Raw genomic sequence first — 27,875 nt, forward strand, 5'->3', positions numbered from 1 at the left:
GAAAAGGACAAAGGAAGCTGGGAAAGCAATCTGCAAAAGACTTTATTACAAAACACAGCACGGGGCTCCCAGACACTTTGCCAATATTCTCTAACACATACACTGAAGCACTGCCAAATCCCTGGCGGTGCCCGCAATCTAACATCTACAGTAACCTCAACCCCCTTAGAGGTACAGAAAAACTCGGCAGCAGGCAGTGGAACGGAGAGACGGCAAGTCGCCGTGGACGCCTGGGCTCTCGGCTGCTCAACAATGACATCGTTTTCTCCGGGGGTTGAAATCCATGTCCATGGCTGACAACCCAACAAGGCTGGGACCCAAATTCGTATAGAGATGAGGCAGAGTGGAGAGAACAACTCTGGCCGGGCCAGAGTCTCCAGCCACTACTTCTTATTCCGGGGCTTTAGCTCTTCGGCTGCATTACGCAGGAAAATGTAATTTTTTTTCTGGGGATTATAAAATTCATGTCCCTAAAGAGAACAAAAAACACCAATGATCTTATTATTCAACAGAAAGCGTTTGTGGGTGCTTTTTCTTTTTTCTTTTTTGAGATGGAGTCTTGCTCTGCCGCCCAGGCTGGAGTGCAGTGGCCGGCTCTCAGCTCACTGCAAGCTCCGCCTCCCGGGTTCATGCCATTCTCCTGTCTCAGCCTCCCGAGTAGCTGGGACTACAGGCGCCCGCCTCGTCGCCCGGCTAGTTTTTTGTTTTTTGTTTTTTTTAGTAGAGACGGGGTTTCACCGTATTAGCCAGGATGGTCTCGATCTCCTGACCTCATGATCCGCCCGTCTCGGCCTCCCAAAGTGCTGGGATTACAGGCTTGAGCCACCGCGCCCGGCCTGTAGGTGCTTTTTCTAGGTGAAGTCCGGTGCTACAGTACTGGAAGCATAATCTCTCAGAGAAATAAAAACAACAAAGATAAAGTCAAATGTGAAGCAAAACTTCAGTCCTCAGAGAAAGGCCTAAGGACGTGTTGGTACCAGTGTGTCATCCATGTCCTGCTGAGAGAGTCTTCACAGGTTCGTGTTTTCGACACTGAGCCCCCTTTTAACACCCCAGGACTTTAACACCAAGATAACTGCCTTGGGCCCCTTGGTCAGCATTAGCTCTGACCTGAGAATGTTTCACGGAAAGGAGGACATCTGACCTGCAAGGTATCATGGGGATGAAGGGAGACACCCCGCCCCACACAGAAGGAGCGACAGACACAGAGCGCAGCAGAGGCATGCATGGTGGTGAGCGATCCAGAGGCGTGTGTGGATGTGTGCACGTCTGCCCAGGCCCACACTGGAGGGGATGCAGGGCTATATAGCATCGAAAGACCCCTGAAATCAGGAAGAGGCCAGACTACAGGGCAGTGAACAGCAGAAGGAGGCCTTTGAATGTTATTCCCCAGGAAAAAGGAGGCCGTAGGCAGGTCAGTGATGTGATCACATTTCAGTTTTAGGAAGAGGCGAGTGGGGTGGGCCAGGCAGATGATCCGGAAGAGAGACAGCAGGCAGGAGCCACAGGTGGGCCAAAGACTTGGAAGAGGGAGGTGGGGCATGGCGCCGGGTGCACTCTGTCACCTGTACTGTGATGACATGTTTTTATTCTCTTCCCAACAGGCACGCCAAGAAAGCTCTAGAAGGTTTGCTCAACAGTGACCACTAATTCTCATAATAAACAAAGTGTAGTTTTTCTGAACAGTTACTCAAGCAGCAAGCTAATAACATCAATCATATGCGATCATGACTTTGCACTAGAGATAACTGTCCTTGAACTAAGAGCAATGAAAAACCCCTGAAGCAAATTTCTCTTTTAAACTAAAGAGATTCTAATTTATGTAACCCCACAATAAGCTGACATTAATTGCTTAAATGAATTAGATTACTTCAATTTTTAAACAGCACTCAAAGCAATTACTTTTCTCACTGCTTTCAATTTATTACTACATTTTTTAATGCTTATAATGTATAGAGTCCCGCGTGTCATTTAAGTTAAAATGCAGAATTTTGATGTAGCTGCTGGGATGAGGACGCAAAGAGAAGATTCAGTAAAGAGCCCAATGTGGGAGTTGAGGCCTTGGGCTCCAAGCATGCCACAGCCTGTCCAACCTCAGCCAGGCAGAACCAAAAAGGTACACTCTTGTCACAAAACTGAGTGCATGGCTTACACAGGTGAATGGATAAACAAATGGCACACCCTACCTAGGAATACTACGCAGCACTGAAAAGTAACGGACGAGCGATTCACTCAACAGCACGGGTGAATTTCAAAATCCTTATGCTGAGGGAAAGAAGCTGGGGCAAGGAGAAAATGTAGTGTGGGGCTCCACTTATAGAAAATTCTAGAATATTCAGACTAGTCCATAATGCCAGAAAACAGATCCATAGTTTTGTGTGTGCATACGGGAAGATTACAGGAATACACACAAAAACCTTTCGGGGAGATAACTGTGGTGATAGTTTCATGGGTATTTACAGATGTTGAAACTGATCAAACTGTACACTTTAAACAATGACTGCATTTCAACTGTACCTCAATAAAGTTGCTTAAAAAAAAAATGTAGCTGCATGGCTCACACAGCAAACCCTCAAACAGGGAAACACAGAAGCAGCAGCAGGCCTGGAGGGTCAGAGGGATGGAAGGCAATCAGCTGGACTTCTGTGTCTATGTTCAGGGCCTCAGGGAGACTAAGGTGCAGCCATACTCCTGAGACTGGGAAATACTGAAGGTGGAGTGGGCAGGGCTGGAACCAAGGGACGTCTCCAGTCACTGGCTTGTGTGGCAGCAGGTGTCTTGGGAATGCAAAGCACTGGTTAGAGCCCTGTGGTGGCCCCCCAGGCTGAGATGGCGAGATGTCAGCAAGGCAAGAGGGGCCAAGAGACAGGAGCTGGTAGGAGGATGGAAACCACAGCCCGAAGCAGAATAAACCAGGACGTGACCAAGCAGTAGTGAGGAGAAATGTGTAGAAGAGGAAGGGACAGGTGAGTGCCTGGCACAGACAGAAAGGAAGCTTCTGGACTGGACGAGGAGGACGTGGCCACGGGGACTCTGAGTACAGCTCTAAGAGGCCAGAAAGTACCTGGCAGTGGACTGAGGAGGGGACCGAGCACAGGGAACCAAGAGGGTAGGTGCTGACACCACTCTCGCGATAGCCTTACCATACAGGGAAACGGTTCCAGGCTTCCGTGCTTAGACAGAGGGGAGGAGCTGGTGAACGGGGACAGAAGACAATGGGAGAAGGCCCAGAAAAGAGCCGTGAGGGTGGAAGGAGGTGGGGTCAGCATAGGTGGACATGAGGTGAGCGGAAAAGACACTGCAGGCCACTAGAAGCCCCTCCTATGTGAAGCAGGCGACCTCCCCATCGGAAGCCAGGGCAGGGTAGGGAAAAGTCTAGAAGGCTGCTATGGAGCAAAGGGCAGAGTGGGGTGGGAGGAGAATGATGAAAACCACAAATACAATGATGACAACCTCTCCAGAAGAGCTGAGCAGTGGAGAAACACGCAGGCTGGTTGAAGCCAACACACTTCCCACGGGGTTGGGCACTGAGTACTCGACTCTACACATTTCACCATCACTCCCAAAGGCCTCAAAATTGCAGCCCTGCTCCTGCCAGCTCCTAACTCCCCCTGTGCAAACCACCCAGCTAACCAACCAACCAACACCACCCAGGTGAAAGCTCCATGACCCGCCCTGCCACCCCCTTCATAAAGTGCAGCCGCCGGCCTGACTGTGCTTCTGTGCCCAGGAACAGAGCAGCCCATAATGGCTCACACTGGCTGAGTGCTTCCTGTGTGCTGGGTTCTGGCCAAAGGCTGTACTGAATTCCCACAACCATTTGAGGAAGTCCTGCAATTTCCCCTTACAGGGAGGGGACGGTGACCTGCCCAAGGACACATGTGAGTCCGGAGAAGAGTCACAACTCAGGCCTAGGCCTTCTGAACCCAGAACCTGGCTCTACTACCTTGGAGCGCCCAGGAGTTCTCACCTTTGACCAGTCGTAGCTGGAAGCGTATGCAAATATGTTTCCATTGTGATTGAAACAGCAAGCTGAAATGGGCTGATCTAACTGTTCTGAAGTTTTTAGTTTTGTTCTGGCATCTTTGTCCCAGAAGCTGAATCTACCATCAGATCCCACAGTGGCAAGGGTGCCATGAACAGGATGGAACGCGATTCCATTTACCTGCAAGGATTGACATGCACAATAAGAAGCCAGGCAGAGGGGCGCGGAGAAGGTTCCACCCACGCACACTTCCTGCTTGAGTTAGGAAACCAAGCGCACAGGTACATTTCCTTCGAGCTGCTGCCCGCTGATCGCAAAAGAAACTATCCAGACTTCCTCCATCAAATGCCAGCCCAGAACCCAATCTTGCCTCCTGTAAGGCCTTGCACACCAGAGAAAGTGAGCATGTGGACAGCAAGAAACAAGGAACAGACCTCAGGAAAACGTTTCTTTTGAGCAAACAGATTTCTCAGTCTGAGCTCTGTTGTGTGAGCTGTCTACTAGCACTCCTAAGGGAGGGAGAAGACTCTGGCAAAACATCCTAAGCTTGCGTTCAGAAACAAATACACAACGCTGCTAGTCAGGGGGCACATTAACACAGAAAACAAGGCCGGGCGCGGTGGCTCACGCCTGTAATTCCAGCACTCAGGGAGGCCGAGGCAGGCGAATCACAAGGTCAGGAGTTGGAGACCAGCCTGGCCAATATGGTGAAACCCCGTCTCTACTAAAAATACAAAAATTAGCTGGGCGCCTGTAGTCCCAGCTACTTGGGAGGCTGAGGCAGGAGAATCGCTTGAACCCAGGAGGTGGAGGTTGCAGTGAGTTGATACCATGCCACTGCACTCCAGCCTGGGCGACAGAGTGAGACTCTGTCTCAAAAACAGCAACAACAACAACAAAAACCCACAGAAACCTGAAGCCTACAGCATAAGCCACTTATCTCCAGATATGAACACACACAAGCTCTTCAATGATGAGTTTTTTCTGATCCCACAATTCCTCAGCCACCTCCAAGTCTGGTTTCCAGATGTATCACCACGGCTAAAGTGTCTAAAAACGTACCGCATAGATGTCTTGAGGAGCTGAAGTGTTGGTTCCATTAGATCGATGACATTTAAAGGTGAAGTTATCTTTGGCACTGAAAAACAAAGGTTCATGTAAGTCTTCCTTTGTTAATAAAAAAGGTGAAATCTGCAAGCTGACAGAATCACACTTACGGGTTTGGGGGGTTGATATAGTGAATAGCAACTCTCCCCTCGATACTTCCCAGGGCAAAACCAGTAGGCTTGTTCTGTTTGTCTTTAAAAATAGCCACACACCGATGCTACAGTTAAAATAAAACAGAGACATAATCACAGCATAATATAAGATTTCATGACTAACATGAAGGTAAGTCATTTTTACCCCATGTTTAGGTTGTAGAAGAACCAGAAGAACATCACTCAAATACGATACAGCAGTAAGCATTGCTTTCTAACTCCTTAATAACTCCGTCTAAGCCGTGAGCTTATGACCAAACTGCACACCCCGTGCTCCTCCCTGCCTCCGTTGCTCGCTCTCCCTCTGCCACCCTACAAGGCCGCGTTCACGCCAGCAGAGCCCCATGGGCTGTGAGGCAGGCAGCGGCTCTGCCCGCAGGGAATGGAGACGTCCCTGACTAGGCAGACACCCCTCAGGAGGTCACCTGATGCTTCTGCACCTCTGCCTCCCCAGCTGGAGGAGGGACGCAGGCTCTGCTGCACCCGTCTCACAGGGAAACAGGGTGAAGGGGACAGTGGGTGTAGTGGCCATGCTACACACAAGCAACATGCTGCACTTCGCCCAGTGTTGAGTTTGAGGGCCCAAGGGCGGGTCTCCACTCTACAGAAGTACCCAGAGGTTCTACTACCCAGCCTTCTGGGCAGAGAAGCCGACCACCCTGAGGAGAAGCTAACTTCAGAGATACCATTTCTTCCTTCCAGTCGTGGCAACCTGGCCAAAGCCCGGAGGACCACCCACCCTGCCCGAGCTGGCCATCTGAGCTTCTGTGTGAGTTCAGGGGAAGCCCGGCAGGACCCAGGCAGGGGCTAGGCAAGACGAAGGGAGAAGCAGCCTCTGGCGTTGTGACAGCTACTGGGGATGCACGTTTCCTAAGTATGAAGAAAAACAGCCTGTTCTTTCATTCCTGTACTGTTTGCTCCCCCACCTTTTTAAAAATTGCCAGACCATTACTTTTGTGACTACAAAGAAAAAAAGTAAAGCAAAGTGACAAACATCTGCAAGTTCTTAGACGACAGAAAAGGCCATGGCTGGTCCTCAGCACAGGGTCTACTGTGTGGCACACACCAGGAACTGCACAATGCCAGGGGTGCCACTTGCACCAAGAGCCACACGCATTGGCTCTGTGCAAAGGCTGATGGCAATCAGTCCTCAACAACGGAGAGGCCAGGGCGCTAGCACCAGGTGGCAGGAAGTGAAGCCAGATGGGACCCGTTTTTTTGAGGATTCACCCAAAAGGAAATGGGGAGGCAGGGAAGGGCTTAGGCCGCAGTCCAGCAAGGCCAGTGGTGCCACTTACAAGAGCTGCTGCCTCACCTCGGGAGGATGCCTTGAACGAGAGCCAAGGTCTATGTGCTCGTTTTATTGTGGTAAGAACAGTTAACACGAGAGCCACCCCTTAACACATTTCTAAGTCTACATTATTGTTGACTACAGGTACCATGTTGTACGGCTTATCTCTAGAGCATTCTCATCTTGCTTAATGAAATTTCATCCCATTGATTAAGTAGCTCCCCATTTCCCTCTCCCCCAATCCCCTGATGTCCACCATTCCACCCTTTACTTCCGTGAGTCGACGTTGGATGTCACATTTCAGTGGAATCATGCAGTTTCTTTCTGTGTCTGGCTACTTCACTTTGCATAATCTCCTTCATGGTCACCCACACTGTCACGAGTGGCAGGATTTCCTCCTTCAGGCTGCACAGCATCCTACTGCAGGTATACACCTCATTTTCTTTATCTGTTCACTTGGCTATTGTGAACAGTGCCGCAAGGAACACTAGGAGTACAGGTCTCTCTTCAAAATACCCACTTCGATTCTTTTGAATCAAGACCTGTAAGTGGAACTTCTAGATCATATGGGGATTCTGTTTTTCATGTTTTGAGGCCTCCAGTTTTCTGTAACGGTTGTGGCATTTTGCATTCCCCCAATAGTGCGCGCGAGTTCCAGGTTCCCCACACCCTCCCCAGCACGTGCTATCTTTGGGCTTTCTGGTAACAGTGGTCCTGTCAGGTAGGAGATGGTATCTCATTGTGGTTTTCGTTTGCCTTTCCCTGATGGTTAGTATGTTAAGCACATTTCCATACACCTGCTGGATATTTGTATGTCTTCTTTGGAGACATGTCTATTCAAGTCTTTGGTTCATTTTTCATGTCACCAGTTTTCTTGCTATTGAGTTGCAGGGGTTCCTTATGTATTCTGGAAATCAATCCCTTGTTAGAAAGTCTCCAAATATTTTCTCCCATTCCACAGGCTGCCTTTTCACTCTCTTCGTGGTTCCCCCTGCTGTGCAGGAGCTGTTAGTTTAACACAGTTCCACTTGGCCATTTTTGCTTTTGTTGCCTGTGCTTTTTGGTGTCATAGCCAAGAAATCACTGCCAAGACCAATGTCATAGAGTTCTGATCTAAGTGCTTTCCAATATTTGAATTAGATGTGGCAGGAGGGAGGGAGAAAAATGAACAGATTCCCAAATAATTTCAGCGTGGAGGGGAGGAGATTGAGGATTAGTGAGATAGGAGGGGGAGAGTTCAATCAGGGGTGACCTCAAGATTTCTGGCTCTACCAAAGGAGATGGAGGTCCCATTGAATGGGCTGTGAAGCACATCAGGAGCAACAGGTTGGTGGTGGCCGAGAGGGGCAGGTTCAGATCCAATGTTCACTCTGCAAATATTTACAGAGCACCTTTTACACTTGAGGCCCTGCTCCAAGTGCTGGGAGGTGGCAACAAATACAAACAAAAACTCTGCTCTCATGAGGTTTACATTCTAGTAGGCAAAAGAAGTGAAATATTTAGTATGTATATGACATCCATACGTATGTATAAAATAGATGGTACTGCTGGCAGTGGCAAGGGAGAATCCTGAGGCAAGGGTAACATTTGAATAAAGAGCCACAGAACGTAGTCTTGGGTTTGGCGTGGGATACTGCAGGCTCAGACGCCTGGGAGACACACCAAGGAGCTGTCCGACTGGGTGTCCATGTCAGGAACACAGAAATGAGGTCTGAGTCTCCAGTCCACAGGGCGTGGCTGAGTGACAGTGGATGGGAGATCAGTTGAGCTTGGGTGGAGGAGGCAGCAGCTTAGGGAGACATCTGTGGAACATCCACATTCAGCCAAGAGCCAGCAAAGACAGAGTAGCAGCCACAGAGGTAGCAGGTAAGAGGCTGGCAAAACAGCAGCCAGGGAAATGTGTCTTGTAAGAACAGTGAATGGTGCTCTGTTCCAGTAAGAGGATGGCTGTCCAGTGTCCCCTGGAATTACCAATGAGGATGCCACCGGTGGTCATGCCAAAAACCGTTCTGACGGAACAACAGGGGCAAAGGTCTCACGAGTGAGAAATGAGTGGGAAGTAAGGGAACAAAGCACACTTCAGGCAAGATGCCCAACTGCGGAAGGAAAAGGGACACAGGCGGTACTGGAGGAGGATGTGGGGGTCAAGGGAGGTGTGTTTTCTAGGATCAACTAGACTTGAGCAAGTGTCAGTGCTAATGGAGAAGTACTACGTGGCAGGAGAGATGGGGGAATGGGAAAGAGGTGATACTCTGCATACGGTTCCCGAGAAGGCTGGAGGGCATGGGGTCCCACCACGAAACTGGCCTTAGCAGGACCGTTTCCACCTCATGGGGGAAAAGGCAGGGGAGGAGGCAAGCACAGACAAATTTCTAGATCCGGCAGGAGAAAGAGGAGGAAGTTCCCATTAGCTTCTTTTTAATCTGAGCAACAGCTGATCTGATTGGCTGAGACAAAGACTAAAGGATGGAGAAGCTGACAAGAATACAGGCCCAGCAGCCCTGTGGCAAGTGGAGGCCTGAGTGAAGGAGAAAAAGCTAGCAACTGTCTAGGTGTGATGCAGGCTGAGTTGAGGTGGGAAGCTAGGAATTTACAATGGAACCAACCCATCCAGATGTGTAAGTTTATTCTCAAGGAAACCAAAATACTTCGCCCCAAAACAGACTTATCCAACATATTTCAAGATGGCTATTCAGAAGGGCTGGAAATAATAGCTGAAAAGCTATCTTTTGTGGGGAGATTTGCATCTGCAGAGACAAATGGGCATTGGTGCAGCCAGGCTTTCTCCGAGGCCCTTCCCTTGTACTGATTCAGGGAAGATTAACTGCCGTCTGAGGCCGTTATCTCAGTCCTCTCCGAGGGTGCTGCCTGAGGGGCTTCCTCCACATTAACAAGACCACCTTTGCCCCACAGAACTCCTCTTCTCTTCTTCCCATAACCTGTCTTGTCACGAGAACCCGATTTACCATGAGAGCCTGTTTTGGGCCATGCCCTGAGCCCTCTTCTTGCTGTGACCTCTAGATGGTATGAAAGCATCAACCACATTGCCTTTAAGATCTTTGTAAGATGCTGTGCACATCAATAAATTTGTATGCCATTTCTCCTATTAATCTGTCTTTTGCCAGCTGGTTTTCAGTAAACTCCTTCAGAGAGCAAAGGAGCAGCTTTCCCTTGGTTCCTACAATTCAGCTGCACTCAGCCATCCGGGGGCATGTTTGGAGAAGACGTAAGTTCAGTTCATCCAGGGATACCTTAGTATTACTTAGTATTCACTCACTAAGTATTTGTGTTTATATCCTTCAATTCACCCTCCTTTGAACATACTTATAGGCTTTTCAAAATACAACTGTATTCCAGATGTGAGCACAATCTTGCATACAGCAGGTGCTAAATACATGCTTCTTGATTTGACTAATGACGCACCTGATGTTTCAGCGGAGATTCTATCCTCCTGAATTCAGAAGGTTGATTCTCTAGTTGATAGACAATCAGGCCCCTCTCTGCAGTTGCCACCACAGCCATGGGGTATATCTAGGGAATACAGGAAAACAGAGATGCGATTCAGGTGAAGCAGTATGCTGTTTTTATACTAATGTGTTCGATTAAGTTTTGGTTACAAAATTAAGTCTGGATTTTAATAATCCCGTGATTATGTTTCACTAAAACCTAGAGAAACAGTATTTGAAAGTAGAACATTCATATATTTTAAAAAGTCTTGTGTTTTAAAATTAACTATAAAATATTTGGATATTTAGAAAATATACTCAGGAGCTAAGAATAAATAAAAATCCCCTACACCACCCCTTCAGTTGCTCTCACTAATTGGTTAACAGTATAGTATATTTTATTTCAGTCTTTGTCCTCAGCATGATACTTGGTATGTAGCATATTTCTGTACAATTCATATCCTTTACTCAAAACATGTTTCATAAGGTCCATGTCACACACTTTTTCAAGTACTACTAGCAGCGGCTGTCTAACGTCCCCTCAAATGAACCTACCAAAGGGTTTATTTATCTGTGTCTTGGTGACCCCTTAGACCACTTCCAATGTTCCACTACATAACATAAAACAAAGACCAGCCAGGCGTGGTGGCTCATGCCTGTAATCACAGCACTTTGGGAGGCCAAGACAGGTGAATCATGAGGTCAAGAGATTGAGACCATCCTGGCCAACATGTGAAACCCTGTCTCTACTAAAAATACAAAAATTAGCCGGGTCTGGTGGCACACACCTGCAGTCCCACTTACATGGGAGGCTGAGGCAGGAGAATCGCTTGAACCTGGAAGGCAAGAGGCTGCAGTGAGCTGAGATCGTGGCACTGCACTCCAGCCTGGCAACAGAGCGAGACTCCGTCTCAAAAAACAAACAAACAAAAAACACACAAAAACAAAGACCATTTCTATCTTTGATTATTTTCTTGTGATAAATTCTTAAAAGTGGAATTACAGGACTGTTGGTACAAAACTTTAAGACATGGCTAAACAGATGGAGAAAGTTCCATTTCTTTATTTCTTTTTTTTCTTTTTTTTCTGAGACGGAATCTCACTCTGGCACCAAGGCTGAAGTGCAATGGCATGATCTCAGCTCACTTCAACCTCTACCTGCTAGGTTCAAGCAATTCTCATGCCTCAGCCTCCCAAATAGCTGGGATTACACACATGTGCCACCATGCCCAGCTAATTTTTATATTTTTAGAGGGTTTGTATTTTTGTATTTTTTTGGTGTAATTTTCGTATTTTAGATGGGGTTTCACCATGTTGGCCAGGGTGGTCTCAAACTCCAGACCTTAAGCAATCCACCCACCTTGGCCTCCCAAAGTGCTGGGATTATAGGCGTGAGCTACTGTGCCTGGCCGAGAAAGTTCAATTCTATCCCACTCAGAGACAGTCCCCAAAGACCTGGTACCACCTCACAAAGTCACTGCAAGTTTTCCTACTGCCATGGAAAGGACATGATAGATGTCACACTAGAGATGGCACGTAGCTAGCTGCATATGTTCAAACAAGTGGCAGGAAAATTTGACATCCAGTATTAAGTACTTCAAGAAGAAACGCAGTACAAAAATCTCCCAATTGAAGACGACTGAGGCAATCTGAACTCTATCCTTTATATCTATTACTAAAGTCGGTAGGATTTTTACATTACCCGCTAACTGCAAGATACCACAAGGTGAGAAATACTTATTTTGTTTCTTTAAAAGTAAATACATGTTAAGTTAAAATCCCTTACCACATCAGCACAGTAACACCTTTCAGGGAGTTGCAAAACCATCATAGGATTTGAGGATCGAGTATCCCAAAACTAAAAGCAAAAAAGAGAAGCCAGTATGTGACCATTCAGAGCAGAAGTCAAAATGGTGCAAGAATAAATGACAATCCTGACGGGGCCAAACAATGCTTCAATTGCACATTATACCTTTAAAGTCTTATCCCAGCTCCCAGTCATCACACAGCTGTAGTTTGGAGCTTTGATCCAATGGATGGTTTTAACAGGAGCATCATGCTTTCAACAAGACAAAAACAAAACAGGCCAAGGTAAATGTAAGGATGTGCTGAATGGCTTTAGTTGTGGCAATTCAAAGGGAAGAAACTAATTTAAACACTGAGGTCATACCAAACAAAAACCAAAAGATATTTAGCGTTTTACCAATCTTTCCTCACTGACATAGTTTGCATGGTCCCCACTAAATCCCATGTTGAGATGTAATCCCCAGTGTTGAAGGTGAGGCCTGGTGGGAGATGTCTGGGTCATGGGGGAGGATCCCTCCTGTCTTAGTGCCGTCCTCACGACAGTGAGTTCTCACGACGTCTGGCTGTTGTAAGGTGTGGCACCTCCTCTCTCCCACAGCTCTCTCTCTCCTACTTTTGCCATGTGATGTGCCTGCTCCTGCTTCACCTTCCGCCATGAATAAAAGCTCCCTTGGGATTCCCCAGAAGCCAAGCAGATGCCGGCGCCATGCTCATACAACCTGCAGAACATGAGCAAACTAAATCTCTTTTCTCTATAAATTACCCAGTCTCAGGAATTTCTTTACAGCAATGCAGGAAGGGACTAATACACTCATGATCAAAATAGTCAATTTAACACAAGAACATATATCCACCTTCCATGCTAGCAAACTTTAATTTTTTTACTTATAAGACCTATGTGCGGCCGGGCACGGTGGCTCAAGCCTGTAATCCCAGCACTTTGGGAGGCCGAGACAGGCGGATCACGAGGTCAGGAGATCGAGACCATCCTGGCTAACACGGCGAAACTCCGTCTCTACTAAAATACAAAAAACTAGCCAGGCGAGGTGGGGGGCGCCTGTAGTCCCAGCTACTCAGGAGGCTGAGGCAGGAGAATGGCGTAAACCCGGAAGGTGGAGCTTGCAGTGAGCTGAGATCCGGCCACTGCACTCCAGCCTGGGCGACAGAGCGAGACTCCGTCTCAACAAAAAAAAAAAAAAAAAAAAAAAAAAAAAAAGACATATGTACGAGTGAAAGTAAGCTCCTCCTTAGGGAGATACTCAGAAATAACAAGTAGGGGATTCCACCACAGTTTTACTCACTAAGGTGACATGAATTAAGAGATCAAGGAGATGTTTCTAGTACACAGCACTGTGACCTGAGTATGCAGCGCCTTCCTGAAAACGTTCCAGCATTGTGCTCTTCCTGAAGCCCCCTTAGCAGCTGGACCCTCTGGTTCTAGGTTCTCTTATCTTCATTATTACTTCTGCCCTTGGCATTCTTCCCACAGTACCTGCCAGTGGCCCTGAGTAATGGTGAAAGTTCCACATGTGTGGGGAAATGCCCCTCTTACTCGCTGCTTTATTACTGGCCCCTAGACAGAGAACACTTGCTGAACGAGTAAGTGACCAAATGCAGTTGGCAGAAGACCAGCCATGCATGAGATCGAAACGTCCAACCTGTGAATGTCACGAATCACCTATGACCTATCTTTCATAGATTTTAATGTCACTAACTCCTTATGACTCCATCCATACATATATGAAGACCCATGACAAGACAATCTGTGAATACTAGTTAAGAATGAGAATGGTTATAAAATTGTCATTTCTGTGCTCAAGACGTTTCTGCTATATTGTCTAATTGATTTGACAGAGTCTAACTGCACCTTTTCTTATTATAATAATTATTTCACTTAGAGAGCCATGAGAGTCCTGGGTACCAGTTGTGCCCAGCCTTTCTGCAGAGGCTTCTGTTACCTGTGCGATCTGTATTGCTTGGTTACTGCTGAGGTCCCACATTTTGGCAGTTTTATCACATGATGCCGTAAACACTTTGCTACCATCCTAAAATAAAACAAACATTTTGCATTTTAAGGAAAACTAAATCTCTATATACATTTAGATACTAAGTTGAATATATTGAGGCAAACTTTGGCAATCTTTATTTTTCCAACTGTTTGGAGACCAGTGTACTGCAAACTACAGTGTCATACAAAAAACTCATTTTCATCTATTTCATTATTGACTTACTTTCTAAGTGAGAACATATAAACAGGATTTTAAAAATCAGAAATCACAAACTAGTGAAAACAAACTCTCTTGTCCCTGATCCCAGGTCTCCTGTCAGCAGGAACCATGGGCCACTTAAAAATTTTTTCTTATTTTGATAAACCTTAAGCCTTCAGAAAAGTTGCAAAAATACAAAAAATACCCATAAGCACTTGACACAGATTCACCAATTGTAAACATTTTGTTACATTTATCTTTCTCTCTACATATAAAACACATAACTCTATAATCACTATTACTTTTGTTCAGTCCCTATCTAATAACACTTCGAAGTACATGCAATAAAGCTATGCCAATTTACAACAGTCACTGGTCCTATCTAACCTGTCAAATAGATTTAAAAATTAGTGGTCACTGTCTGATGGTTTCACAATATCCATACAAATAACTGAAAGTAGGTTTTCTCTGTCACTGCAGCTTGAAAGCAGCCAGACATATTATGTCAATCAATGAGTGTGGCTGCATTCCAATAAAACTTTTATTTACAAGTCAGTGGGTCACGTTTGACTCATGGGCCATAGTTTGCTGAACCTTGGCCTAGTCTATTTATTTCATTTTTGGTTTCAGAGCTCAAAAATTGACCACCATTCTCCTCTAGCAAAACTTGTTCTACTGAAGTGACTTCATTTGAAAGAAGAGATAAAACTTGCTCCTCATGCTTTTAATGAGGTTTTAATTCTATAAATCCTTGAAAACACAGCAAAGGAAAGGTATGAGTGTATGGAGAGGGCCGCCCTGAATCCAAGTGAACACTGGCCTCTCAATCTCATAACGCCAGCCCCACCACATGTCATCAGCATTGTGGAGCAGAGCATGCCAATCTCAGTGGACACGTGCAGACATAAAGGAGAATCCAGCAAAGCACTGGGAAGAGAAAGAGTATGTGTGTATGCTTCACCAGCTGCTCTAAGTCTACCTGCTTCAGCCGCAGAGTTTGAACCATGTCCTTAAAGTACCAAAGATTCAACTTTACCAAGTTTGGCTTGGGAGGAAGGATAGCTTGAGGCCAGGAGTCTGAGACCAGCTTGGGTAACATAAGGAGACCCCGTCTCTACAAAAAATAGAAAAATAAGCTGGGTATGGTGGTGCACACCTGTAGTCCCAGCTACTTCAGAGACTGAGGCGGGAGGATCACTTGACCCCAGGAGATCGAGGCTGCAGTGATCCATGAGGACACCACTGCATTCCAGCCTGGCAGCAACCCTGTCTTTCTAAACAAGAAAACAAATTTAGAAAGATTAAACAACTTGGCAAAGTCAAAAGCCTGGAAGAGACAGAGCTGAAATTTGAACCCAGGCCTCAACTGGATGAGACAATGCTTAAAAAGCTATAGGCATGTGGTTTACTTTTTAAGAATCAGCTCTACTGGCAAGGCGCGGTGGCTCATGTCTGTAATCCCAGAACTTGGGGGAGGCCGAGACAGGTGGATCACTTTGAGCTCAGCAGTTCAAGACCAGCCTCGGCAACATGGCAAAACCCCGTCTCTACTAAAAATACAAAAATCAGCTGGGTGTGGAGGTGGGCGCCTGTAATCCCAGCTACTTGGGAGGCTGAGGCAGGAGAATCACTTGAACCCAGGAGGCGAGGGCTGCAGCGAGCTGAGATCGCACCATTGCACTCCTGGGTGACAGAGCAACAGTGAAAAAAAAAAAGCTCTATTCTTGTTTTCTGTAAAGTATTCACAGAAGCCTTTCCAAACTTTACAGTTGCCTTCTGTATTCTTTTTCCCACCCAGCACCAGTTCATCTTACCTCCCTCAGAACGTACAACTCTCATTCCTGTCTGATCCTCCCACTAGATGGTATGAAACTTACATTCAGTTTTATAAATTCCAATAGCCATTAGATAACATTTGAGCAAAAGGATTCCTGCATCAGTTAGTTCTATTTCTTGCCATACTTTATAAGAAACTTTCTAATTCTGACCCGTTGCCCAATCAGTAAAGACAGGCAATATACATTAGAAAAGTTTCAAATCTACTCATGCTGCTACTTTTCCATGCGTAAACTAAAAATAAGTTGCATATGAAATGAATGCTTCACTTTTCAAACTTTTCATGTATCTATTAATGTAGTGTCATAACTTGATCAGGTGTGTCAGGAAGACATTTTACAGATGATAAAAATGCCTCAGAGAAGCCTATCCTTGCTAATGAACGAAATGGGAGCAACTGTGGCCCCTAAACTATGTCAAAATGTTTATACACAGAATTATTTCTTATATACGAGCTAAATAAGATCACATTAAAGCTGTAGTCCCCAGCCTTTGTGGCACCAGGGACCGGTTTCATGGAAGACAATTTTTCCAGACTGGGGTGGGGTGAGGGTGTCGTTTCAGGATAAAACTGTTCTACCTCAGATCATCAGGCATTAGATTCTCATAAGGAAGACACAACCTAGATCCCTCACGTGTGCAGTTCACAACAGGGTTCGAGCTCCTATGACAATCTAATGCTGCCGCTGATCTGACGGGCGGCGGAGCTCAGGGAGTAAGGCTCACTACTGGCCCACCATTCACCTCCTGCTGGGCAGCTTAGTTCCTAACAGGCCATGGACCTGTTCTGGTCCACAGCCTGGGGGTTGGGGACCCCTGCATTAACGTATGGCCATAAAATTAAGATGGCCCACACATTCCCTTTAAATAAGACATCCTGATGGACTAATGACTACCACCCTATTAGCCAGTCATGGGCGCACTGTTATGTATTTGGTATTTAACTTTGGGGGTGCTGTGACTCAGCATGGCAAGAGCCTGATTCCTGCCAAACCCATTGTAGCTGAACTTATACTGAATATTCCAGACTGACATAACAACCATAGGTGTTAATTCTGGTTGAAGGACATAACAATTAATCAACAGACGCTCACGCTTGCACATATGCTCAATTTCAAGAACTATTTCCGATTGAATCTGCAGCCCTCCCCCAATCTGACTTTACTGTCAACCTGGGGAAACACACCTTTGCCAAACCCCAAACACAAGAGACCAAAATGCAACCCAGTCAGAATCCAGACATATTTTAACCACAAACACCCGAACAGCTACTCCTCGATTGATGTAATTTTCTAAAAAATCTTAAGACCCCCCTACCAAATAAATCCTCCATTATGTATAATATATTAACTAAACTTCTGCCCTAATACCAATATAATACCTTGAGCATAGCCCTCTGAAAGTGCTGCCCCAAGACACCATAACCCTAAATCAACCATACTCTAATTATGAATAACCCTCTCAGCCAAACCTCTGCCAATTCAACTTTAAAGACCCTGAACTTCCAGAACGGTAAACAACTATTTCTTTCTTTCTTTCTCATACTTCAATTTTCCACTTAAGTATTCTATGCAGTAAATGTAGCTTAACCACTCAAAGCAAGACACTGAAAATGTCTAGATGGGTCCACACAACCCCATAAACAGATAGGTTTGGTCCTGGCCTTTCTATTAATTATTTGTAAGATTACACATGCAAGCATCCCTACCCCAGTGAAAACGCCCTCTAGATCACCCGGATCAAAAGGAGCAGGTATCAAGCACGCACACACAAATGCAGCTCAAAACACTTTGCTCAACCACACCCCCACAGGAAACAGTAGTGTTAAATCTAGTAATAAACAGAAGTTTAACTAAGCTATACTAATACTTAGGGTTGGTTAACTTCGTGCCAGCCACGTGGCCATATGGTTAACCAAAGCTAATAGAACTTGGCATAAAGAGTGTTTAAGGTCTGCCCTCAATAAAGCTAAACTCCATCTAAGTTGTAAAAAACTCCAGTTGAAATAAAATATACTACAAAAGTAGCTTTAATACCCTGAAGACACAGTAGCTAAGACAAGAACTGGGATTAGACATCCCACTATGCTTAGCCCTAAACCCTAATAGTTACATTAACAAAACCATTCGCCAGAGTACTACAAGCAACAGCTTAAAACTCAAAGGACTTGGCAGTGCTTTATATCCCTCCAGAGGAGCCTGTTCTATAATCGATTAACCCTGATACACCTCACCATCTCTTGCCCCCGGCCTATATGCCGCCATCTGCAGCACACCCTTAAAAGGTTATAGAGTAAGCACAAGTACACACATAAAAACGTTGGGTCAAGGTGTAGCCCAGGAGGTGGCAAGAAATAGGCAACATTTTCTATGTCCAGAAAATCTCACGACAGCCTTTATGAAATCTAAGGGCTTAAAGAGGATTGAGTAGTAAACCAAGAGCAGAGTGTTTGGTTGAATAAGGCCATGAAGCATGCACACAAAGCCCATCACCCTCCTTGAATACTACTCTAGAAATCACTGTTACTGATAATTTTCTACACAGGTACAGAGGAGGTAAGTTGTAACATGGTAAGCATACTGGAAAGTGCGCTTGGACAAGCCAAAGTGTAGCTTAACCCAAAGCATCCGGCTTACACTGAGATTTCATCATGACCTGACCACTCTGAGCCAACTCTAGCCCCAAACCTCGTGAAAAACATTATCAAACTATCTTAAACCATTTACCTTGAACAAAAGTATAGGTGAAATTTCTATCCTGGTGCAATAGACAGTACCGTAAGGGAAAGATGAAAGAACTATATCAAGGAATAAAAAGCAAAGACAGGCCCTTATACCTTCTGCATAATGCATTAACTAGAAATAACTTTATATAGAGAACTATGGCCAAGTCCCCTGAAACCAGACAAGCTACCCAAGAATACCTGAAAGAGCACACTCACCTATGTGGCAAAATAGTGGGAAGATTCATGAGTAGCAGTGACAAGCCTGCCGAGCCTGGTGATAGCTGGCTGTCTTAGTTCAACTTTAAACTTACCTATGGAATTACTTAATCTCCCTGTAAGTTTGTTAGTCTAAAGAGAGACAGCTCTTTAGACTCTTCCTACAGAGAGTAAAAAACATTACCACCACAGTTGGTCCAAAGGCAGCCACTAATTAAGAAAGCATTTAAGCTCAGTATCTAACTATCTTAAATTCTAACCAGTCTACTGAACTCCTAACATCACATAGGACTAAACTATTACTTAATAGAAGCAATAATGTTAATATAAGTAACATGAAGACATTCTCCATTGCATAAGCTTACATCAGACCGGAGCAACCCACTGACAGTTAACAGCCCAATACTAATAAATGATATAATAAACACCCTATTATTTGCACTGTTAACCCAACACAGGCATGCTCTAAGGAAACATTACAAAAAGTAAAAGGAACTTGGCAAATCCTACCCTGCCTGTTTACCAAAAACATCACCTCTAGCATTACCAGTATCAGAGGCACGGTCTGCCCAGTGACATATGCTCAACGGCCATGGTATCCTGACCGTGCAAAGGTAGCATCATCACTTGTTCCCTAAATAGGGACTTGTATGAATGGCCACACGAGAGTTCAGCTGTCTCTTACTTTCAACCAGTGAACTCGACCTATCCGTGAAGAGGCGGATATAAACAAGTAAGACGAGAAGACCTTACGGAGCTTTAATTCATCAATGCAAATAAAAACTCCAACAAGCCTACAGGCCCTAGCCTCCTATCCCTGCATTAAAAATTTTGGTTGGGGTGACCTCGGAGCATAATTCAATCTCTTAACAACCTAAACTAAGACCATACTAGTCTAAGCGAGTTTTTACACACCGAGCCAATAATTTGATCAACGGAATAAGTTACCCTAGGGATAACAGTGCAATCCTATTCTAGAGTCCATATCGACAATAGGGTTTATGATCTCGATGTTGGATCAGGACATCCTAATGGTGTAGCCGCTATTAAGGGTTCATTTGTTCAATGATTAAAGTCCTGTGTAATCTGAGTTCAGACTGGGGTAATCCAGGTCTGTTTCTACCTATTTAACATTCCTCTTAGTAAGACAGGACAAGAGAAATAGGGCCCACTTCGTAACGTGCCCTCACTCCATAGATGATGCTATCTCAATCTAATAAATCATCACATACTCTACCCAAGAGCAGGGTTTGTTAAGATGGCAGAGCCTGGCAACTGCATAAAACACTTTATAATCAGAGGTTCAATTCCTCTTCTTAACAACCTGCCTATAATTCACCTTCTCCTGCTCCTAACATCCCCACTCTCATCGTGATAGCGTTCCTTACACTCATCGAACGAAAAATCTTAGGCTATATACAATGACGTGAAGGACTCAACATTGTAGGACCCTACAGACTGCTTCAACCATTCGTTGATGTAATAAAACTTTTTACCAAAGAACCTTTGCGGGCCTTACCATCTACTATCAATCACCCTTTATATTACTGCTCCAACCCTAGCCCTCTCTATCGCTCTCCTCTTATGAACCCCCCTCCCTACACCAGATCCTCTAATTTTGATGTAGGCCTCCTATTTATACTAGCCACATCAAGCCTAGCCGTCTATTCTATGATCAGATGAGCATCTAATTCAAGATATGCACTAATCAGCGCACTATGAGCTGTGGCCCAGACGATTTCATATGAAGTCACCCTAGCTATTATCCTGCTATCAGTTCTACTGATAAGCAGCTCATTTAACTTATACACATTCATCACAAGAATTACTCTGACTGCTCCTACCATCATGGCCCCCAGCCATAATATGATTTATCTCCACACTAGCAGAAACTAACCGAGCTCCTTTTGATTTAACAAAAGTAGAGTCAGAGGTAGCCTCAGGCTTCAACATCGAATATGCCGCAGGCTCATTTGCCCTCTTCTTTATAGAATACATGAATATTATCATAATAAATGCTCTAACTACTACTATTTTCCTAGGAGCACTACACACTGTATATCCACCAGAACTCTATACCACAAATTTCATTATCAAGACCCTTCTAACCACTCTCTTCTTACGAATTCCAACGGCATACCCCCAATACTACGACCAACTTGTACATCTTTTATGAGAAACTCCTACCACTTACACTAGCATTTTGCAGATGATATATCTCAATGACTGTCCTAATTTCCAGCATCCCACCCCAAACACAGGAAATACATCTGACAAAACAATCACCATACGTTAATGCAACATGCTGAGTGCAAAGGTTGCACCCTACAGGATTTCACTGAGATGATACTCCTGTAAAGGCAAAACTACAGGGACAAAAACAAACAAACAAACAAAAAAACAGATCAGTGGTTTCCAGGGGCTGGGAGCTGGGAAGAATTTGACGAGAATCTGGAGGCCGATGGATCTGTTCTATATTTTGAATACAACTCTATGCATTTCTTAACACTCACAGAGCTGTACACCAAAAAAGTTCAATTTTACAGCAGGCAAATCAGACTCAATAAACCTGACTAAACGAACAGGTACAAGGCCTTGGAAGGGTCCTCAAGGCTTAGCTTCTTCAGCACTACAGTGTGTCTGCCTGTCACCAGGCCCCTTAACATTCTCACTACTTTTGGGTTCAGCCACCAGGAGCAATGGCAGAACAGAGGAGAGAGGTTGGGGTGTTCAACTCCTGGCTCCCCTCGCCAGGCCAAGGCCCATCTACAGCTGTTCATCCCTTGACTCCCCTGTACCAGGTGGAAGACCTTCCACAGCTGCAGCGCATGATGTACTCCAGGAGCCCCACCCACTGCAGCTCGCCACAGGTGTTTCCCCTTCCCTGCTGGCTTCTTTGTAAATTGCCGCTTAGTCATTCAACTCTCCTTAACCACACACACAAAATTTAATACAAGAAAAGCTTTCAAAGAAAGTGGCTAACTAAAGCCAACATTAAGAACATTAACAAACGACTATATTTATGTTCAGAAACTTAGAATTCTTACAATATGAACACGTATATGCTATTTGTGTTTGGATTATTAAACATTCTCAGTTATTCTGTACTTTACGTAAAAGGGTACATGAGAAATGGAAGGGAACGTACATCACTCCAGCAGACATCCAGCACAGGCCCAGTGTGCATCTGCTGGGCTTTTGGAATGGTCTGTCCACTGTCTTGAACTTCCCAGCAGCGAACCTGTAGTAACAAAAAAATTCAATGCAAACAAAGCAATTTACAATGTATTGCTTGCATTTAACACCTAAAAACTAATGGTGTACACCTTAACCATACATAGACTTCTCATAGCAACCTAATTATCTAACTTCAAGAACAAAGGAATTAAAATATCTGTGAAAACAACTGTTTTCTTATGCCTAAGCTATTAAAATAAACAAATTCTATTGCTTACACATAAAATTGCAGATAATTTGCTCACTGCATCTATGAGACACGTCTTCTAAAGTAGAATATCACTTACCCATTACCATTCTCTGAATGGTAAGACCAAAGTAGAAACTTACCTCTTTTCTGAATACTTTTTAATATAATCTCCCCTCCGTTAAAAAAGTAATACATTTTAGAGATTTTGTAAATATGGCAAAAAAATAAAAATCACCCTAATCACACCACAGATAACCACAGCTAATGGTTCTGTGTGCTCTTTTCTTTCCATGTACACATATTTTCTGGAAGACACTAGATCACACAGTATCTTCGCTTTTGCAGCTACAGCTTTCCTCCTGCATCACTAGCCTGTTCAACTTTAAACATCCTTTTTTTGAAGCAGCAAATCATCTGAAATCTTTCTAGAAATTACATGTAGAACGCAAGCTTGCTCAACCTTGACTACCATCTTTCCTCCTGTTCTCCTAACCCCTCCTGCCCCTGTGCTGTAGGCTAGTTTGAAAACTTTTCCAAAAACTTACAATGGTATTCCATCATACAAACACACCATAAATTGCCATTACTATTGGATATTAACATTTTCAAAATTTTCACTAGCATTATGGTTTTCTGAGAGGCAGTACCAGGCACTGGCTAACTAGAAGCGTGGGCCTGAGCCTTACTGTGGGTCTGCAGCCTCTGGCTTTGCCACTCACCCAGATATGTAACCCGAGGCCAGTTATTCTACTTCCCTAAGCTCAGCATCCTGATCCATAACATAGAGACCAAGTTCACAGTGCTTTGGCTGTTATAAAGGTTAATTTAGACAATGCAGATGAAGTACATTATCAGGTTTCCTACTCAAGTCCCAGAAGAGTATCAATGAGATAAAGGGTATAAGCTTAAGGATTTTTGATAACTATTGCCAATTATCCTGTGGAAAAGCTCTGCCAACTTACATACCTACCAGTCGTACACGTAGGGTTTCAGCTTATCCTTGCTGGCACTATTATTCTTTTAAACTTTTAATTTTGTTAATTTAATAGAAAAAAAGAGTCTTAAATTTACATTTTTCTGATTACAAGTATGGATGAATGGTTCAGGTTTATTCTTACTTTTGTGAAGCCCCTCTTTACACACTTTGCTTATTTTTCTACCAGAGTTTTCTTTCTTTTAGTAAATTGTAATTTTTTTGGTCTTTCTTTTTGTACACGATGAGAAAGTATTTAGGCAGATCTATTATTTAATGTTGAAGAACTTTAACACATGCCTGAGGAACACTGTCAGGATGCCAAAAAGCAGAATTTGTTGATGTGTGCCATTGGGTATAATGTTCACTCTGGATAAATATGACATTTTATTTAGGAATAAACTTCAAGAGATTGAACTACAGTAGAAAATTCCAAGCAATACATTTTGTGCTTTCCTAACAAAACCAGTGTAAGAACAAATAATGTCTGCCATTCAGAAGGGTTCACACCCCCAAACTGATTTCTTAAAAAAAGGCCATAAATAAGTCTGATTCATTTACTTGGGAAACAATGGAGCTAAAGCTAACCTTGCCCATACAAAGACAGATGATTTATAGAACACGTATTTAAGGAGTACTTACATCATTAGCCCATGATCCTGCAATAAGAAAGTTCCCCGGCAAGGTTGGTGGGCTAAAAGACAGACAACCGATGCTATCATCAGGAGATGATGTTACTTCAATATCCTGGGGGAAAAAAGTCCATGTTAAAATGTATGCATACTCACAGCTTAATTCAAAATGGTTTTCTTTCTCACTAATTACCTCACGGTGGCCTTTCCTTGTGCTCAAGAACTAACTGAATTAGACCTTTCCTTACTATGATCAAAAAGAGGAGTAAAAAATAAGCTGGAGAAAGCACCAGCACCACCAGGACTAGCGGCAGCAGCTGCTAATGAAATGCCCATGGCCTCGTTTTCTAAATGACCAGTTCACTCTGGCCCCGCAGGGCTAGATCATAGTTTTCACCTGCCCTCCCTTCTCCCCAACCATGGGAATTCTAAGTCAACAGTCCTGGGCCAGGCCCTGGGAATCTGCACTGGAATCTGCACCTTCGGTGATTCTGGAGACCTGGCAGGCCAGGAGGAACAGGACACTAGTAGAGGGGACATATTTTCTGTGCTCCAGTGTTTGAGAAAGATGAGTTAGACAAAGTTTCAAAGCTTTTGGCCCAAAGGAGGCTCCCAAGTCATCTCAGGTTCTATCCTTGATGGGAGAAACTCTGGCGAAACTCTTCCTACAAGCCCCAGGAAGCTTTTCATGGTACCTTCATAGGGTTGTGATTGTCTGTGGTTGCGCTGCCAAACATGCTGGTCCCACTGGTTCCAAAACCTGAGGTTGTTCCAAACAGGCTCATTTTGACCCTAAAAAATAATGAAAAATGTTAAGGGTGGGTTTTCTCTTAAGTAATATCACTGAGAGGCAATAGTAAGATAATTAACTGGCAGAAGAGAAATACTCAAAGTGGCTTGAGGCCAGGCTTCACTTTTCAGACAAGATTTATACATGCAATGAACAGAGTGCTTTCAAAAAATAAACCTTCTATTTTAGAGTAGTTTTAGGTTTCCAGAAATAGTAAAGATAGAATTCCCATACACTCCATATCCAGTTTCCCCTATTATCTCATATTAGTATGGTTCATTTGTTACCATTAATAGACCAATATGGATACATTGCAGATTATTTTGTAGTCACCAGCTAGAAAATAAATTCATTCATTTTTTACATAGAGACACTGAGTTGTGCATCAGAAATATAACAGTAAACAAGATGGCAGGTCCTGTGCTTTCAGGTTTCCACCTAGTGGGCATTCACTTTCTTACTAATTTCTGAATTCTGGTTTACATCCGTATCTGCATGAAACGACCTAGAAGAACCAGTCCGGGCAGCAAATCAGCAATTTCTTGGTAAAAGTTTTAAAAAGGTCTGGTATCGTGTTTTGGACATTCACCCAGCAAGAACCTCTCCCACCCTGGGTTTTTTCCTGGGTATCATAATCTAACAGGCCCAGCAGGGTTTGGCCAGGGCCTCTGCCACTCAGGAGTTGGGACTGTGATCTCACAGTCTTCATCTTCCTGCTCTGCAAACATAGAGAACATTAACACCTTCTCCAGGGCTGGTCTGGGGAATCAAATCAGATTATGTAGAAAATGCAGTGTCTAGTTCAGAGCACGTACAATAAACGACTTTTCCTTTCTTTCTTCCAACTCCCGGAGGAGTTACATACACTGAAGCCACATTTCAATCCTGCTACCCGTTACACTGAGAAGTCCTCCATACAAGTCACTTCTCCAAAGGGAGACAAATGGCTGAGGGACATCCTTGCTAATAAGACAACACAGAACAGAGAAACTGCAAGGAATTTGGGGAAGGCATTTGAGTTTCCTCAGCTTCATGAAAAATAAGTGCAGAACAAAAGGTGAGTGCAACAGCTACAAGCACATGTATGTTTCAGTGAACGTGAGGGGATGTGGTGCTTGCTGACCACATTTCTGCCCTCAAATGTAGAGGTACTTACAACACCAGTTAACTGTATGAACGAACAAAGGCAAAACAAGGCCTCTGCAATCAGTCCAGGTGCTGGCTACATGGCTTTGGACAGGTCGCTTAACCTTGATTTTCTCATCTGTAAAACAGAGACACTAATATCTACTTCAGAGTTATGAGAACTGAAGCCACACACACAGTGCCTAAAACGCTATAGGTTCTTAACAAATGTTACTTTCACTCTATTCCTCTACCTCAACCTTCAAGCTGGGAGAGAACATTTCTGCCATTAGGGACGAACTTAGGGAAAAGAACATGGTACGTGAGAGTCGTTCGTGTTAGCCAGTGTGGACCACACCTTATGCTGAGCACTGGGAAACTTCCAAAGTTCAGAAGGCACAGGCATCTGTGGGACCCACCTAATCTCTTCCCGCTCTCTACTGCCTTGCTGCACCCCAGCCCTCCTAGCTCTGCTGGCTTCCTTTCTCTCCTGAACACAGCAAGTTCATCCCTGCCTTGGAGCAAACCTAGTGCTGTTTCTTCAGCCTGGGATGATTTGTTTCCCCTTCCCCACAGCTGCCTCCGTTTTAATCTTCATATCCCAGTGCAAAAGTTGCCTCCTCCGAACTTTTTGGGGTCATGAAAATGTCCCAAATTTGAAGTTGTGATGTTTACGCAACTGTATAAAATTTCCAGACTCACAATGTACACTTTAAATGGCTAAAAGGTATGTAAGCTATACTTCAAAAAAGCTGTCACAAGTATTCTTGAATTACCTCCTCAGAGGCTTCTCTGCCAACTTTAACATATCTAACCTTCCATCACATCCCCTTGCTTTCGTCACAGCACCAGTCATGACCTGGAATTTCTTGTTTACACTCAATCTCTTCCCCACCAGAATGCAAGCTCCAAAGGGGCAGCCACTTGCCTGGATTCTTCCCCTAATGCATGCTCGGTCCCACAGTACAGTGCCTGGCCCAGGGCGGCTGGTATTTAATAATACTTGCTGGGAGAAGTACTGCCTGTATAGTTGCACCTATATACGTATACAATAAATACTTGGCGGGGTAAGACAGAAACAGACAGTTTCAGAGAGTGGTAACTGCTACGAAAGAAAAGAAGCAGGTTGACGTGGAAGAGGCTAAAAGGGGATGCCCTTCTGCAAATCGGGCAGGGAAGCCTTCTCCGAGGAGCTGACATGTATCTGACGAGTGGCCAGACGTGTAAGGGGGAGGGGCGGAGGCGACAGACACTGCATTAACGCAATGTGACCCTTCCCAGGGCCTCAGCTCCCCCACAAGAAAACGATGGATAAGACCCTAGGTGACCCCTAAGGCGACTTTCAGCTCTGACCTCGCTTCCAGGACCCAGCAACGAAGCTTAGTCAACAGTCCCGCTCGCGCCCCAGCATCCCGCAGAAGCGCGCTCCCCGGAGGCAACTCGGCCTCTGCGGGCGCCATGGCGGCGGGTAACGACGGGATGCGCGCGGCACAGGGCCTACCTGGGGGTCTCGCCGCGGCGGAAAGCGGCGGCCGGGAGCAGGAGGGTCTGAGGAGTTTGCGAACCTGCTCCGGCGCGGAGGACGAGGGCGAGGAGCGTGGACAGAAATCCCAGGAGCCCGAAGCCTCCTTAAGCCGGCGGTAGAAACTGCCCTGAGTACCGCGGAAACAACGCGCGTGCGCCCTGGAGCCACTTCCTGCGTCGCCCGGAAATCGTCGCTGAAGAAGGCTCTTTTCCGCAAGGCTACAGCACATGCGCAAAAACGCTTTACACCAGCAGTTTGCGAATTGGTCCAAGGTTGGTGTAGCCACAGCAAGTTGCTAAGGGACTGCTTTTATAAATCCGCAACTGGTCGGGCGCGGTGGCTCACGCCTGTAATCCCAGCACTTTGGGAGGCCGAGGCGGGCTGATCACCTGGGGTCAGGAGTTCGAGACCAGCCTGGCCAATATCGTGACCCGCCACCCCGACCCCGTCAGTACTAAAAATACAAAAATTAGCCGGGCATGGTGGCGGGTGCCTGTAATCCCAGCTACTCAGGAGGCTGAGGCAGGAGAATCGCTTGAACCCAGGAGGCGGAGGTTGCAGTGAGCCGAGACCATGCCATTGCACTCCAGCCTGGGCAACAAGAGTGAAACTCCGTCTCAAATCAGTCAATC

The 27,875-nt window shown here is 45.0% G+C and overlaps 1 protein-coding gene and 1 pseudogene across 4 annotated transcripts; one reads left to right on the plus strand and one right to left on the minus strand.

Annotated features, from left to right (window-relative positions):
- Positions 1–23: 23 nt before the first annotated feature.
- On the minus strand, positions 24–27,343 carry RAE1 (ribonucleic acid export 1). Of its 4 annotated transcripts, none has more exons than XM_017852097.1 (12): positions 27,220–27,343; positions 24,499–24,595; positions 23,814–23,918; positions 21,920–22,012; positions 13,746–13,832; positions 11,954–12,040; positions 11,768–11,839; positions 9,959–10,066; positions 5,203–5,309; positions 5,048–5,123; positions 3,971–4,165; positions 24–470 (listed from the first exon to the last, which is right to left on the minus strand). In XM_017852097.1, the coding sequence occupies exons 2-12, from the start codon at positions 24,586–24,588 to the stop codon at positions 384–386; spliced, it is 1,107 nt and encodes a 368-aa protein (XP_017707586.1). In that variant the 5' UTR covers positions 24,589–24,595; positions 27,220–27,343; the 3' UTR covers positions 24–383. The 4 variants fall into 4 exon arrangements, with proteins under 4 accessions (XP_017707586.1, XP_017707583.1, XP_017707584.1 ...); XM_017852094.1 differs by lacking the exon at positions 27,220–27,343 and adding an exon at positions 27,072–27,189; XM_017852095.1 differs by lacking the exon at positions 27,220–27,343 and adding an exon at positions 26,647–27,100.
- On the plus strand, positions 18,654–20,024 carry LOC108515323 (MT-RNR2 like 3; annotated as a pseudogene).
- Positions 27,344–27,875: the final 532 nt, after the last annotated feature.

Source organism: Rhinopithecus bieti, unplaced genomic scaffold, assembly GCF_001698545.2.
Source record: "Rhinopithecus bieti isolate Rb0 unplaced genomic scaffold, ASM169854v2 scaffold_33652, whole genome shotgun sequence".
In the NCBI taxonomy this organism is placed as follows: Eukaryota; Metazoa; Chordata; class Mammalia; order Primates; family Cercopithecidae; genus Rhinopithecus; species Rhinopithecus bieti.